The 17807-nt window shown below is 38.9% G+C and overlaps 1 protein-coding gene across 1 annotated transcript in view; it reads left to right on the plus strand.

Annotated features, from left to right (window-relative positions):
• Window positions 1-4549, plus strand: part of LOC134528848 (MAGE-like protein 2) — a 48397-nt gene extending 43848 nt beyond the window's left edge. Inside the window, exon 9 of the mRNA XM_063362515.1 lies at window positions 2208-4549. Coding sequence (XP_063218585.1) covers window positions 2208-4376 — 2169 coding nt within the window. The 3' untranslated portion in view covers window positions 4377-4549. The remainder of the gene's footprint in view (window positions 1-2207) is intronic.
• The last annotated feature ends 13258 nt before the right edge of the window (window positions 4550-17807 follow it).

The raw sequence follows: 17807 nt of genomic DNA on the forward strand, positions 1-17807 counted from the left end.
AACTTACACAATTATTAATTACTATCACGTTTTAACCTTTACCATATTTTCGATATTCGACCGTAAAAGTGGTGTAATGGTGGTCAATTTTTTTTTACTATAAAAGTGGTAGATATCTCTAAGGCTAATCAAATCACTTATGTGGTATGATTTATAAACCTGAAAAATCGACCAATTCTTTTTTACATCTTTATGAAGTTCTTCTGTTTGAATAGTGAAAAATGTAAATAATGTTTAGCCTAATAAAGTATCTTCTAATCAAATAACACTTAATTTAACATATTACAAATTATTAATAAAAATACCTTAAGTTACCTTCTCATATTCAAAGTTCTACGAAATATCCCCCTTTAAATTGTAGTTAAGGTTTTATATTATTTAAAAAATAAAAAAGTTATGAAATCCATTTAATCAGTATTGGCAAGACAAATTGTAACTCTATATAAATATAAGTTTGTTTATAATTTTTTGAAGTTCACATCTGCGGTTAAAATATAAAAAAACGGGATTAGTTTGGTTTTTGTTTGGTTAAAGAATATTGCCTTATTTACTTAGTTCTGAATTTTTACATTGGCATCCGTGTGAGAAAAGATGATATGGGTAAAATATTTAAAGGGATTTAGTTCAATTAATACTAAGAAAACTAAGAATAAACTAATACGTTGGATAAGAAATTTTATGGTTGTACCCTACATTGAAAATAAATATGCGATTTTATAATATAGACTTAAATAATGGAATGTATTTGTAGTAACGTAAATTAATTTTATTATTCTAAGCATAGATTTAAAAATAGTAAATTATATTGTTAGTGTAAGCGATGTCATAATCTTTGCTAAAGTATAAAAAATAAATACGTGCGTTATTAACAAATTTTTTTAATTGTATACCTAATGAAATAAAAATGTGATTTCATCAAGGTAAAATACATACTCGAACACTCTTAAACAGAAGATTTAAAATAAGTTACTTAATCGATACTAGGTATAATTAAAAAAGGCCTACACACAACCATTAAAAAAATCACTCTAAACGGTTCTGTTATAAAATAAATATTTTTACACCTGACAAATTACTGTATCTTTATTTAGTAAAAATGTTTCCAATGAATCGCATACTTTTCTTTAAATTGTCAATTGTAGGATTTTCGCAATATTCTGGAGTCACGCGAGCGAAGCCGTGGGTTATGAGCTAGATAATAATATAACCACGAGAGAGAGCACTGCATTCGTGTGTCCCTGGCATTTGAAGCAAATAACTCTTTAAACATTTTTGCGATAGGAAATAATTGTAAGATAGATTTCTTGCTTGTAATATTAACTGAAATAGCCCTTAAATAATGACAATGACAATAAAATTAAAAGCAACATGGCGTGTGAAAATATGTCGAGATTTGTATCGTGGTTCTGTTTTCGAAATATATTTTTAAACTATAATTTTTGTTACGTGATCATAGTTAAAAAGTTTATGTGGGAATAATTTTTAGATATGGTAATCTCGGTACAAATACTTGATTGCACCATTAATACGTGCATTGCGTCTTAAAACGTTAAGATGATTATCAAAGATTTCCTTTCACTTAAAGGGGATACCGCACTACATGGACCAGTAGATAAGAGTGGAAATTACCAATCTGCCTCATTAACACATTTACACCCCTGGTTGGGCGTATCATTTTAATTTAAAACTAGGCTTTATTAACAGAAAAAAATAAGGAAGGCTTTTTTGGCACTTACAGCTTTATACTCGTGATCTTGGATCCATAAAAATTTCCAAACGAAGGATCTAAAAAAAAATAATTAATTAATGAGCTTGTAGTCTTGTCTAAATCGGGGTCATTATATACTATGAGAGGTGATGCTACGAAAATGAAGCATTGATGGAATCAACGGGTGGGGGGAAACGGGAGGTCTCCGATAGAACCACAAAATCCGCTTCTTTTTTCGCTTGCGGAAAATTTCCGCTTCGAACGCAACGGGAATCAAATCCAGTTCGTATTGATGGCAGTCTATTATTTCGCACATTCATTGGATATAAAAATAGACTTGAAGAATTTATACATATGCTTCTCGTTGATGATTGCTACACCATTGACGAACCTGAGGCAGTTAAAAACAAGGAGAATAAGTGGTGCCCCAATTAGGAGCACCTTGAATGCGCTAGGTCATGTATGGGCTGGGGGGTGAGGATGTGTGTTGTACCCGCAGGTCCGAGGCGCGAGGCGACTGCTTCCTCGCCCTGTAGAGCCTGGGCAACCAGCTGCAGCGACGCCCCTCCCCGCTGCTGCTGTACTGCCACAGCATCATCCCTATCTGCTGCCTGTGCATCTTGTCCCGGCAGCTCCTCTCCGTCATGGACCTGCACTTCTCAGCTACGTCCCTCAAGGTAACGTGCAGCTGAGCGCGGTCACTCAAGTACCAGTGCAGCTGAGCACTGTCACTCAAGTACCAGTGCAGCTGAGCACGGTCACCCAACTACCGGTTCAGCTGAGTGCTGTCACCCAAGTACCAGTGCAGCTTACCGCGGTCACTCAAGTACCAGTGCAGCTGAACCCGGTCACCCAAGTACCAGTGCAGCTGAACCCGGTAACTCAAGTACCAGTGCAGCTTAGCACGGTCACCCAAGTACCAGTGCAGCTGAACCCGGTCACTCACGTACCAGTGCAGCTTAGACCGGTCACTCAAGTACCAGTGCCGCTGAGCGAGATCATACAAGTACCCGTGATGCCAACCAACCTCCCTCGTGGACCTTTATTGCTGAGCGAGATCCCTCACGGATCTTGGCTCCTGAACCAGTTACCTCATGGAGAAATACTGGTGAGCGAGATTCCTCACGGATCTTTTCTGCTGAGTGGGGTCATTCGCGGACCTGTTGTGGTGAACGAAGTACCACAAGGACCCTTGCGGCCGAACGAGGTCCCTCACGGATCTATTGTGGCGAACGAAGTACAACAAGGACCCTTGCCACTGAACGAGGTCCATCGCGGACCTGTTGTGGGGAACGAAGTACAACAAGGACCCTTGCTGCTGAATGAGGTCCCTCAGAGAACTGTGGTGGCGAACGAAGTACAACAAGGACCCTTGCCGCTAAACGAGGTCCCTCACGGACCTGTTGTGGCGAACGAAGTACAACAAGGACCCTTGCCACTGAACGAGGTCCATCACAGACCTGTTGTGGCGAACGAAGTACAACATGGACCCTTGCGGCTGAACGAGGTCCATCACAGACCTGTTGCGGCGAACGAAGTACAACAAGAACCCTTGCCACTGAACGAGGCTCCTCGCGTACATGTTTGGATGAACGAATTACAACGAGGGCCCTTGCCGCTGAACGAGGTCCATCACAGACCTGTTGTGGGGAACGAAGTACATCAAGGACCCTTGCTGCTGAATGAGGTCCCTCAGAGACTTGTGGCGAACGAAGTACAACAAGAACCCTTGCCACTGAACGAGGCCCCTCCCGTAAATGTTTGGATGAACGAATTACAACGAGGGCCCTTGCCGCTGAACGAGGTCCATCGCAGACCTGTTGTGGGGAACGAAGTACAACAAGGACCCTTGCCGCTGAACGAGGTCCCTCACGGACCTTTTGTGGGGAACGAAGTACAACAAGGACCCTTTAAGCTGAATGAGGTCCATCACAGACCTGTTCTGGTGAACGAAGTACAACAAGGACCCTTGCCGCTGAACGATGTTCCTCACGGACCTTTTGTGGGGAACGAAGTACAACAAGGACCCTTGCAGCTGAATGAGGTCCATCACAGACCTGTTCTGGTGAACGAAGTACAACAAGGACCCGTGCCGTTGAACGACGTCTCTCGCAGCCCTGTTGTGGAGAATGAAGTCCATCAAGGACCTGCGCTGCCGAGAGATATCCCACGTGGACTTGTGACGCTGAAGGAGATCCCTCGCGGATCTTTGATCCTGTGCCAGTTACCTCACGGACTTTCGCTGCTGAACGAGATACCTCAGGGATCTTTTCTGCTGCGCGAGCTCCCTTGCGGATCGGTTGTGCAGAACGAGGGCAACCAAGGGCCTGTGTTGCTGAACGAGGTCTCTGAAGGACCTGTGCATCTGAACGAGGTCGCTCATGGTTTAGTCTATCTGAGTGAGGTCCCTGAAGGGTCTTTGCTTGTGAGGCAAGTATCTGATGGATCTGAGTTGCTGAGTGAGATCCCTCATGGGTCTTTGATGCTGAACGAGGTCCCTCGTGGACCTGTGCAGCCTAGTGGGATACCTCATAGACTTGTGACGCTGAGCGAAGTCCCTCGCGGGTCGTTTTACGTGAACCAATTACCTAATGGAACTGTTATGTTGAGCGAGATCCCAAATGGATCTTTGTTGCTAAACTATATCCCCCAAGGACCTCTGCTCTAAATGCAGCCCCTTTTTGACCTGTGCTCTCGAGGGAGGTCCAGGCTGCTTCATCCAGTTATATCGCCATCGTTTCTTAACAATATCTTCCTTGTAACTATAGCACTACAGAGACACTTTTTCCTGCACTATCGCAGGCACTTTTGTACTAGATAAAAATACTTTTTGTCAATCTTGGTCAGAATTTTTTTTAATACTCCAACTTAGACCCCAATTGCCTTTATATAACCCAGCCTGTTTCAAAATAACTTCCTTTGTTCGAAATATTCGCGATTAAGTAAACTTCATTATAACTGCTCAGAGTCAAGAGTGCTGTGGCCTTTTAACAAGGTGAAGCTTATGTATACCTATGTTTTTGAAGTATACTTTACTACCCAAGGAATACATGAAATAATCTTAGCTCGATGCTATCTACCTATAAAGCATACAATAACTTCAAATACATTTCAGAATTACAAATATGGTCTCATACTGAGACCGTGTCTGCAATGTTACAGCAATGATTCAGAAACCTATTTCCTGTAAAATTATCTGTAGATTTCTCCACTTAAAAAAACGTTAGCCTTACATTTACAATCTTTATTTTATGGAATTTGAAAGTACATTTCTCCATAAACCTTATAATAACTTTGTCTATGATTCACTATGCTTAAATTTGAAAGCGTTTATTATTAGTATTCAGAAGGTACTTAACAATCAGGCAATCAATTATTATTAGCCTTGCGATCGTCATCGCATACCTTATCCAATGACAAGTTGGCAAGTCTCTAACATTCTTGTGTAATAATAATAACCTATGACCGTAGCCAATCACAGTCTTTTCTCGTAGCCATAGATAAACTGCGAAAGTGAATTTCACTCTGAAGCCTAGCTACATGAGGTAGTAGACTAGTGCATGTAGTTTTACTACATTTTAACTTCGTTTTTTAAAGTTTTTGGATACACGAGTATACTTAACGAGAAAGTAGTGAAGTACATTTGCAAAACTATTAGTAAATAAAGGAAAAATAAAAAACAACTTTGTACTATAAAATAAGTTACTTTTGTTTCTGAAACTAAATGTGCGCGCTTCCAAAATACAGCAATTATATAATGAAAATTTATCCTTACCATGAATAGGCTCTAGTTTTTGTGGAGCAAAAGAAAACTTAGAATTTCAATATTCATACATTTCACAAAGACCAATGACAATGAATAATTATGGCAAGAATGAGAAAAAATAAATATATCTATACGAACTTCACCATACAAAACCAAACTTACATTGTGGTAACACAACTTATTAGTGAAGACTTGCAAATTTCGCTTAATTTTTTGGTATCAAGTAAGACTCAGTAGACTTGTTAACAAACCAATCAATTTTTGTTTTGTTTTTAAGTGGTCGATGCCACATTTTTTACCGTCTCTCTGATTTTCATACAGTCGGATGAAATTTAATTGTTTTTTTAATTGGTTTCATTAACTTCAGGGCGTGTAAAACTACTCCACGAACAATTAAAACTGCCAATCAAGCGTATAATCGTAGTAATTCTAGCCGGTATCCGAATTATAAAGTGAAAATTGCAAGTTTATACCTAAAGAGATACAATGTCAGAAATTAAGGTGTGATTACGTACCGCTTTTAAATTGAGCGCGTTAGACGTTCTTCTGCATGGTTTGAATTTTTGAGTGCACAGTCTTGAAGAACAGTGGAGCCAGGGTGTGGAAGAGGTCAGTGCCAAAAGCTGACCCAGGGAGTGAGGATTTATAAGGGATATATATTCCCCCCCCCCCCCCCCCTCGATGTTATGAAAACATTTGCAAAATATCAATACAATATGTTCCTTTTTTTCTTTTCTTTCAAAATCCTTTCCATTAAGCTAGAGGCCTGCAAAATATGCGTTATTTTCTGGTGCCAAGTTTTAATCTATAAACGCGTGCGCAGAATAACTCGAAGTCATGTGTTCATTGGCTACTGCTACTATCCACCTTCTCTCCGAGTGGCACTTGTTTCGATCAGATGTCTTCGAGGAGTTTGCCATTGGCTTGTATACTACTTCAAGTCGTAGCAAACGACGCACATTTGAGTCTAGACTTAATAACTAGCGACCGGGAAAATTCGCGGTTTCATTTCACAATAGGCTATTATATATAATCCAAACACTTTTTACTTTTTGTTGCTTCAGTGATCGGACCACAGTTGGTCTGAAGCACTCTGAGCCAATGAATAACCCTCGATGAAAGAAGTATCGAATCACAGCATCCCTAGTTAACAGGTGTCACGAATTATCATTCAATGAGTAGAGACATGCAAAATTCGCGGATTCATTTCGCGATAGGCTAGCATCAAAACAACTATACCTTCGTACCACTTCTGCGATTGGCCCACATTTTATCCGGGGAACTTTGAGCCAATGGGAAACACTAAACCAAGAAAGTGCCGAATTACGGAGAGCCTAGTTGAGACGTCTCACGCGTCAGTAGCCAATGAACAGGTGTCATTTACGCGAGTATTTAAAGGACTGTGGAGTCTATCTTAGAGGTCAATGATTACGCGAATTTTGCAGGTCTCTACCAATGAGCAGGTGTAAATCTTCCCGAACACATAGAGGACCATGGAGTTTATCCTGGAGGTCATTGAAACCGCGAATTTTTTACAGTCCCTATTGATGACGCAAATTTTGCATGTCTCGGCATCAGGTCGGTTCGGGTTCGACTCCCGGCTGGGTCGATGCCGTTTTTCTCGCAAACGTGGCGGACGTCGCCATGATCCAGTTGCGCCTCCCAGAGTGCTGCGGATTCCCTCACCCATTCATAGAGACCTGTAAAATTCGCGGATTCATTTCGTGATAGGATTGAGTCCAAATACTTTTGACATTATTTTGCTTCAGTGATTGGGCCACAGTTTATCTGAAGGACTCTGAGCCAATGAAAAATCTTTAACAGAAGAATTAGCTAATCACGATCATTCCAGTCAACAGGTGTTACGAGTTGGTAACCAATCAGCAGATGTAATTTGCACGAGTGCTTAGAGGATCATGGAGTCTATCCTTTAGGGATTTGAAATCGCGAATTTTACAGGTCTCTACCCATTCATTCTGTCATTTCTCCGTTCCCACCTCATCTTCCCTCGAAGTTCGCTGGCCACGAGACGATTTAACCGTTATTTTTATTTACTATTTCAGGCGTTTATTAAATTTTTAATGGTCTAAGAAGGCAAGTACAAAGCTATAAATGTAAAAAAAAATATATATATATATATATATATATATTTAAATATTTAAGGCTCAGTCTCACACGTCATTTAAATTATTTTTTTGGCATTAATTTTTTTTATTGATATTTAAAATTTTATATCGATACCTCCGTTGCATTTGTTATGTCTACGAATATTTTCAACAGATATTCACTTGGTATAATGCAGTGGGTGTAAACTTTTTCGCAAATCTTCGTAATAATCATCACTAGGGCCATGAAAATTTCGCGAAAAGATCCCGAGAGTAGCTGGAAGTTAAAACACTGTAGCATCGTCTGTGTTTCGTGATTGGGTGAGTTACTTTGAGGTGCATGTCGATTGTTACAACAACCAATCACACTAATTCAATGTGGAAGCAAACTCGTCCTTAGTGGCTCGTGCAAACAAGGCGACGACTTCTCTCGCAGACGGCCGCCAATCACAAGGAAGAAACCGCTGGTGTGGGTATATCTTGTTGCAGTCTAGTAGGCGTTCAGATTTTTTCGCGAATATTTCCTGCCCCTAATCATCACTTTCATGCACGGCTTTTCAGACCCATGGTATTACGCTAAGTGAAAATATTTGTGAGCACAACAACCAATTCAAGGGAGGTATTGATTTGAAATATTAAAAAATAGCCCTTGGATGAAAATTAATGACAAAAAAATATCAAAATGGCGGGTGAGACTCAGTTTTGAGGGTCAACCTGGTCGGGGGAGTATTTCTTTCTGATGGTGAGGCGGAGTGACAAGTGCGACGCTTATCTGGTGCTTACAGTACAATTATGTTCATGAGAAGTTGCAATAATGTGCTCAGTGCGCTGTAGAAATTTTCATTTTTTTTACAAGGAAAATTTTTGGAAACCTTGTTGCCAACGATGCCACTTGTAAAATTTCACGGCGTAGCTTTGTTAAATTTGCAAATGTTGCAAAGCTATGTCTTGCAGTTTTACAAGTGATATAGTTGGCAACTGAGCTTCCAAAGAACTATCCTTGTAAAAATTAAAAAAAAAAATTGTTATGGTGTTGTTGTACACTGCATGCACACAGTACAAAGGTTTAACGCAGGGAGGATTATGGGGGGAGGTTATATCTCTTTCCCCCTTATCACTCGAAAAAAAAAAAACTATCAAATTCCACAAAAAAGGAAAGACTTTCAAAACAAACATCAGGAAATGTGCATTTTATTAATTTTTGTACTCTTACAATGATCGTCCTTGGAAACACTGTGCCAACGATATAACTTGTAAAACTGCAAGGCAGAGCTTTGCAACATTTGCAATTTTACAAAGCTCTGCCTTGCAATTTTACAAGTTATATCGTTGATAACTAGGTTTCTAAATATTTTACTTACAAAAGTAGACAATTTTATTTACAGAGTGACTATACCCCTCCCCCTAAATGTACGCCCCTGCATAACTGAAATGCAGCAAATATTAAAAACAAAATAGAGGCTTCGTTCGAGGCGGATTTCAGAATGCGTCGAACATTGGAACCTCGCTTGGATATCGCCGGTTACGTCAGGGCTGAGTCAGCGGACACTCGAGTTACAACGACCAGCGATTGGCAGGCGCCCGAAGCATCAGTTTCACGCGCGGAATGTGGCTATATTCGGAGCCACGTCTCGAATGTGGATATCTTTAGAGCCACATCTCCAATGTGGCTAACTTCAGAGCCACGTCTCGAACGTGGCTATCTTCAGAGCCACGTCTCGAACGTGGTTATCTTCAGAGCCACGTCTAGAATGTGGCTATCTTCAGAGCCACGTCTAGAATGTGGATATCTTCGGAGCCACGTCTCGAATGTGGCTATCTTCGGAGCCATGTCTCGAATGTGGCTATCTTCAGAGCCACATCTCGAATGTGGCTATCTTCGGAGCCATGTCTCGAATGTGGCTATCTTCGGAGCCACGTCTCGAATGTGGCTATCTTCGGAGCCACGTCTCGAATGTGGCTATCTTCAGAGCCACATCTCGAATGTGGCTATCTTCAGAGCCACGTCTCGAATGTGGCTATCTTCGGAGCCATGTCTCGAATGTGGCTATCTTCAGAGCTACGTCTCGAATGTGGCTATCTTCAGAGCTACGTCTCGGTGACTGTTGCTTCACACAGGAAGCTCGCCTGTACAGCGCGGAGCAAAAACCCAGTGCAGATTGCAACACCTTGCCAGCCGCCATTTGCCTCAAACGTATTTCAATCTCTCTCTCTCTCTCTCTCTCTCTGTCCCCCACCACCTATTCACAATTGCAATAGCATCCCCACACCGCATTCTTGTACGAAATATTCAAATTCAAGGGGCCCGCCTAGCCAGGCGGGACGATAAGTGCGAAGCTCGTCGGTGTTTCTAGCTCTAGCGCCGTATCGCCTCTAAACTCAAGGCTGTTGCCTGGCGCGCAGTATTCTCGTCGTGCGTAGTCCTACTATGATATCTGAGCTGTGTTCAAAGCATATATTGCAGAGTAATAGAGATAAAGGTGTAATGCAAGTCCCTCAAGTGCTTTCAAGAATCTGCACCGGTATGCTTCCATGTTACAAAAAATTTGCCTTTAAGCCATTTTCAATCTGTTTAAAACACGGTATTTCTTAATGTTTTTTTTTTTTAACAGAAATCACTCAGATTTATGGGGCAGTTTTCAAATCGTCTGGTTTCTTGTGAAGCTCTGCACAGCCTGTGTGTTCCCAGGCAGGCGAGCCCTAAATTTACGATAACACAGGTTAAAAGGTACCCAAGGACATCGTGCATTTTTCTGTTTGGCACCTTCGTAAATTTACATACAAGTACCGAGTTTACCTTCACAGAGCACGAACTGACAATAATCATCTCAGAGTATTGAAAAAAACTTTTAAAACTTGTAAAGTTCACAGCAAAAACACTTCCACGCAGTAATTAGTAGAGACCTGCAAAATTCGCTGATTCATTCGGCTATAGGCTAGAATTCAAACACATATACCTCTTAGATAATTTTGCTATTGGCTTACTGTTCATCTGGACGAATCTCAACCAGTTATAAACCCTCAACCAAAGAAGGATCGAATCACAGACAAACCAGCTGAGACGACTTACAAGTCGGCAGCCAATGAACTTGCGTTATTTGCCCGAGTGTACAGGGGTATGTGCAGTCTATCCTGAAGGCCATCGAAACCGCGAATTTTGCAGGTCTCTAGCCATGACTCTTAGAAAAAGGTACAGTATTTTGTGAAATACCTTGACACGAAATGTATTTGCGAAATACAGGTGTCCCTACGTATTTCAGCATCAAGTCAACGACGGTACCGAATGAAAACGAATGAAATAGTTCATCTGCCCCATGCCAATGCTGATATGATTCTTAAGCACCAGCTTTAGGTTTTTTTGGTGATTTATTCATCGTGGCGACAAGGTTTGGATTCACGTTTAACGTACTGTGTAGAGGTCTTTACTCCGGAATTATATTGATCGACACATTCTGTAGTCCGGCACCGATTGAACCACTCTTGTTAAGATAATTCCGGAGTGAATACCGGCTGTTCACACAGAGTTATAGTTCACTCAGAGTTTACCGTTACTACGTTCTTTAAATGATTATTGCAATGAGGGGTTTTGATTTAACACAACTTCTTGGACATACGCCATTGTAGGTTTGCACTGTTTGCCATGGGAAAAATTCAATAACGCAATTAAGAAAAAAGAAAAAAACATAATCTTACAGATAGAGACCTGAAAAATTCGCGGGTTCATTAAGTATTGTGCTAAAATTCAAATAATTATACATTAGTGCTGCTTCTGCCATTGGTTCACTGTTAATCTGAAGGACTGAGGGCCAATTAGAGACCCTCACTCATAGAAGTGTCGAATCACAGGCCACCCAGTCGAGACGACTCACAAGTCAGCAGGCAATGAACATTTGGCATTTGCCCGAGTGTGTAGAGGATATTGCAGTCTATCCTGGAGGTCATTGAACCCGCGAATTTTTCCGGCCTCTACTTACAGAGAACAATCCTGAATCAGCTGTCAAACAGGTACCTAAACTCAACGATGTAACTAAACGGGTTTTAAAGAGAACACAACGACGACAGTACAGACGAACACATTAAAACTGAAATATCAGACATCACAAGAATTTCGTGGAAGAAATCAAGGCGTGAAAAAAACACAGACAAACCCAGTGAGCTAACAACGAGGAGACAGTTTCAACAAAAACAGTAAATGCAGACAGACAACAAAACATGGACAACGCAGAAAATATACAAACACAACGATATTACGGATAATACAATGACAACACGGACGAACACTGTCGGTTTTCATTGCATTAGTCTGCATTATTTCTTGTTTTCTAGCGGATTGAATTTCCGAAAAAATATTTTTTGAGTAAGATATCTGAATCACGCCCTCAACGTAATATCATAGTGATTTATTTTAAACAGTGTCTCCCATCCCCATTACAAGTTTGTTAATATATCATAGTGGGTACTGCATTAAAATTTTTATTTGGCAATACTTTATTGACGTTCGGTAATCCGGCAAAATCAAATATCCCGCATGGCTACGTTTCCGAAAATTCCGAATTAAAGACCTCTTATTTTCTCAGCCAATGAGGAAACACACACTTCAAAACAGAAAGTATGTGTTTCGCTCCAATATAACTAAGCCATATATATGTACTATATAGGGGAGACCGGGGCAAGTTGACGATGTTAAGCTTTGAAATGGCCTTTAACAGATAAATAAGCATTTATTATATCTAATTTGGTACCAATACGAAGTATATACAATTTTCTACCTAAAAATGTAACAAGGTTGTATTAATGTGTGTAGTTCTGAAGTTATTGACAAGAAACCAATTAGTTAGAACATTCGTCATCTTGCCCCAGGAGTGGGGTAAGTTGACGAACCTATTGGGGTAAGATGACGAAACAAAAAAATATATATTTATAGACAAAGTACCCAATAGTTTTATAGATATCCTACACTAAACAACATGCAGGCTGTAAAGAAGATATATTGTAACATATTTGAACGACTTTGATACAATTCCTTGCCACATAGTATGGAAAAACTGCAAGTTTTTGCTTTGAATAATGTCATGAACAATAGTCACACACAAAATTGGAACAGTTTTCGTGCCACCACTCAGAACATGTGGAACATTGAATCCAGTCTTCATTTGGAGGTTCCACGTAAACTTCTTCACATGCAGGGCAAGAAACACTATTATAAGCTGCAGCGAAGAGATTTCCCACATTAAGATCAGTTATTTTTTGTCCGGGATGTGACACCAAATAATTGTCACAGGCTTGTGAGTAGAATGTCTTCAAAGGGCCGAAAAACGAAACATCCAATGGCTGCAACCTATAACCTATGCGAAGTATGTGGTGGTAATCCGACCATCACAATACCATTATCACGACAAAAATTCACAGCAGCACTCATCTCTACGTCACTCCAACTCCTTTCCGTTCTCCGCTTATAATTCCTGGGCATCTACAAAAAAAAAATCAAACAAAATCGTTACGACTATTAACACAGGAAATATTTATAATATTATATAATTTCATTATTAGTTTTGCTTTTACATAAATGTTCTTCATATCTGTATATCATTGGTTTAAATAAAACATTTAATACAAAATAATGCTCACATTGTCATTACCTATGGCAAGTAGACGATTGCAGGGGCAAGATGACGAATTCGTCATCTTGCTCCCGTCAATTTGCCCCAGCAGCCCTTTTTTTGCTTTACCAAAATCACAAACAACATTAAAATAATTTCTTCCACAATATATACATTAAAATACTCCCAAAAGTAAGCGTTTCATTTTACATGTATAAACATTTTTTATAAATGGACTCTTTTCTTGTAATAGCTTAACATACGTACCTTCAATATTACAACAATGGCTCACGAAACAGTTAGCCTCTCAAAGCTGCCACATTCAAACTGACTGGAGAATTCCGCTGCACCTGCCTAGTAGGTGCAGATGGTGACACTCAAGGTCACAGGGGCGCCAACCTTCTATCTGTGTTTCTGGATTAGTTACATACGATTCGTCATCTTACCCCGTTCGCCAACTTACCCCGGTCTCCCCTATATACATATACCTAATGTAATAACCTTTCTAACTTAACTAGTAACACAACAATAGTACACTTTTCTGGAATATAAAAAAAATATTTATATAACTTCGTAGAAAAGTCTGTAAAAATCTATGTATATTGAGTTAATAGTGATAGCATAGACATTCTATAAATATAACACATATAAGGCTAATTCTCATAAAAGTCGAAAATGGCTTTATCGAGTTGAGCAGTTTTTTTTAACTCATTATCGAATTTTTTTTTTGCTCAAGTCGTAGTAGTCCTATATGTATGTCTTGTCTGAGGAAAATATATATGGTGGTCCCCAACATTTTTGAGTTTGAATTGAATATAAAAATAAAATAAAAATTCGAAAATGAGGGAATGACAGATTCGTGAGGGAATGATTTTTAATATGTTTCTACAAAAATTAAAAACTCTATAATGCACCAATTATTTATTTTATTGCAAAACTATAAAAATTAAATAATTGTATTGCAAAACTATAATAATGAAATCCATAATGCAACAATCTAATTTTTACAAACCAAACACATTGACTTATAAAAGTAATATTAAATATTAATTTAGTTAAAATAATTTAAAGAACGAATTTAAGACGTACTATATAATCAGTATAATTTGACTTATGTTTTTAACATTGTAAATACAAGAATATATACTTTCATATTGAAGATTTAAATGTATTAAAATAATGAACAGAGAATATAAATTGCAATTTTACTAATCTTATATAATTTATCAGTTTTCAGTCTCTATGCAATCTAATCCCAGTTGGTTTCAGTTATTTTCATCTTCTTAATGTTTTTATTTTTTCTCATCGACTTCTTTAACAAAATAAAAACCTCGACTGAGTAACTTTGTGGGTTCAATTATTCGAAAAACGTCAGGCCAAGCATAAAGTTCTTCATCTTTAACTGTCGGCCATTTCCAGCATTTTGAACCTTTCTTCATACACCGTACTAAAGCCCCATCATCAGATAGTGAAAGAATTTTACCAGGATAGACCTCGTTATTCCATGTTATAAGGACATGGTCGCCAACTTTATATTCATAGGTACCTTTTTCAGAAGGAGTAATCTTCACATCACTTTCTACTTTAACATCTTTTCTTTTACGTCGCGTTGATACTGCAGGTGTGTCCTTATCCGATATTTCAGAATTTTTATAGTAACCAAGATGAAAAAGTTGGCATTTTTCAACGCAGTCAAAACAAGATAGAGTTCTAAATTCAAGCACATCATTTGAGAACACAAATTGTTTTATTTTTTGAGTGCCAGGAAAAGTTGAAATAGACTTAGATTTTTTTATTAAGTTATCCGTATTATTGATTTCCGCTGTACTTACCTCAATAAGCATTATTGAGGGACACTTTGAACTCTGAACATTTTTCAACACATTTCAATCTGTCACATCTTTCCTTTCAGCTTGGTCGGAAGACCTCTTTAAGGTGCCACCAACACCATCTGGTGCTCCTTTGCCATGATCAGGTTCAGAATAGTTCCAAGTAAAATTGTTTATACCTGGCAAAACATATTTCAAATGATGAGAAACAATGCGGATAACAAATTTGTAGAAACCGGAAAAATTCGCGGATTCATTTCGTGTTGTGCTAGAATCCAAACACATATACTTCCCTATTGATACTGTTATTGGCTCAGATTTTACATAAAGGAATTTTAGCCAATGAAAAACCTTCAACCAAGGAGTATCGAATGGGATGCATCCCAGTTGACAAGTCTCACAAGCCAGTAGCCAATGACGGTGTGGTATTTGCCCGAGTATGTATGGAATCGTGGAGTCTATCCTAGAGGTCATTGAAACCGCGAATTTTTCCAGTCCCTACAAATTTGTTAGATTTTTACGTACATTTTGATTCTTCTCCCTGTATTTTGAACTGTTTAATCGCCATTGTTTCCGTATCTGCCTTCTTTCTCTTGAACTCATAGCACAAACAGACTTGACCTGACCTTTTTCCTTCTTCTTTAAATACTTGAGTCTTTCTTTCTCTCTAAGTTTCTCCAAACTTTCAGGACAATTTTTTAAAATTTTTCTCTTCGCTTTCTGTCATACTGCTTTTTCTTTAGCTTTGCTTCTGCAGCGGTTAATTTTCTACTTCTCGACATTATAGACGTTCAGGGTACTGAAACCAATCAAACAAACACAAGTATTTTATACTTATTAGAGACGAAACGAAACAAAATTGCCACAAATTCAGGAACATAACCTTACTTTCTTATGAACTTTAAACATTACTTTATTACTACCGAAAACATAAAAATATGCTATGATTATTAAATAAAAAGATGCTTACCTTTTGATAACATTACATGAGGGAACGACATTAAAAAAATGTAATATTCAAAAACTTATTGTCAAATTGATTTTCAGAAAACATCTTTTCTTCAACCGTCCACTCTAGTGTAAGTTCTCAAGGACAATGTTGCCATCTGCAAAAAAATTAAAGTGGGGCTTGGTAGGCCTTAAAATATTGCTCCAATCACACTGTTACAAAACGGTGAGGCCATGCATTTTTCGCGAAAAGATTCCTAGAGTAGCTGGAAGTTGAAACACTGTAGCATCGTCTGAATTTCATGATTGGGTGAGCTTCTTTCAGATGCATGTCCACTGCTAGACACCAATCATAGTAATTTTGTGTGGAAGCAAACGAGACCTGATTGGCTTGGTCAAATAAGGCAACGACTTCTCTAACAGACGGCCACCAATCACAAGGAACGAACCGCTGGTGTCGGATATAGCTAGTTGCAGTCCAACTGGAGTTCAGATCTTTTCGCGAAAAATGCATGGCCCTAATGATACGTTTTTTAAGAACAAATTTTGAATCATATTTAAAAATATTTACATTCGCATTTATTAAACTATGAACACATATAGGTATAGTCAATACTATCCTATATAATATCATAATAAACAATTTGTAAGGAATTTTAAGTTTTAAGTTGCATGTACGGGGTAGTGTTTCGATGACATAGAGACCGGAAAAAGTCGCGGAACCTTTTCGCAGTATGCTAAAATTCCAATACCTATACCTTTGCGATCCTTTTACTATGGGCTGTGATCTATTTGGAGGACTCCAGGCCAATGAGACAAGTTCAACCAAAGAAGCATCGAATCACTGGCCACTCAGATGAGACGTTCCTCATGCCAGTAGCAAACGAATAAGTGACAATTGCTCGAGTGTGCATAAAACAAAACGGAGTGTATCGTAGAGGCAATTGGAACCTCGAAATTTTCCGGGCCCTAATGATATCTGTAGGTTCACAACTGCACTTTTAAAGAATTTTCACCTTAAATCTACGAAGGACGCTGGATAAAAAAGTATCCAGGGATCTTCGTAATTTTACGGGTAAAAGGTTCACTCATTGTGAAAATGAATCCACAAGAATAATCTTGGTATATAAGAAAAAAATTAAAAACCTAATAAGGATTAATGAAAAAAACAACACTTATTTCTTAATGTGCGTTAACACCTTTTATACTGAAAAATAGAAATTGGAAGTTTGATAATCAACTTAATTTCTACGAAGGTACTGTAATCTTAAATTACGAAGACTTGGTTGAGAAGTTCTTAAATTTTCTGTAATGTCTAAAGGCTCATTTACACGAGGCCAGTAGCTGGCGACAGTAGCTGGATCCAGAACACAGGCCAGTGAGCTGTCCCAGCTAGTGATTCCAGTGCACGTCTACACGTTTCCAGTTGTAGTAGCAGAACAATATGGCGCCATGTCGTGTTAAAAGTGCTCTTCGCTGCGGTGTACGTTGTATTGCGAATATACTGATTGAAGAATTAGAGGTAATAATACATAACCAGAAAAATAAGAGGCGCAGATTGTGGGTTAAAGAGTGGATTCGTAGGCGCAACAGTTTAGGGGCATCGGAGGCACTTCTACGTGAACTTGCTGACGAGGACCCCAACATGTATACGAACCATTTGAGGATGACTGAAAACAATTTCGAATGGCTACTGGGGCAAGTCAAACATGCTATTCAAAAAGAAGACACTTTGATGAGACCAGCGCTTCCTGCAAGAACGAAACTGCAAATTACATTACGATATTTAGCAACTGGAGACAGTTTGGCATCGTTGCAGTATTTGTACAGAGTGCCCAAATGTTCTATATC

This window comes from Bacillus rossius, chromosome 2 (assembly GCF_032445375.1).
Source record: "Bacillus rossius redtenbacheri isolate Brsri chromosome 2, Brsri_v3, whole genome shotgun sequence".
Classification (NCBI taxonomy): Eukaryota; Metazoa; Arthropoda; class Insecta; order Phasmatodea; family Bacillidae; genus Bacillus; species Bacillus rossius.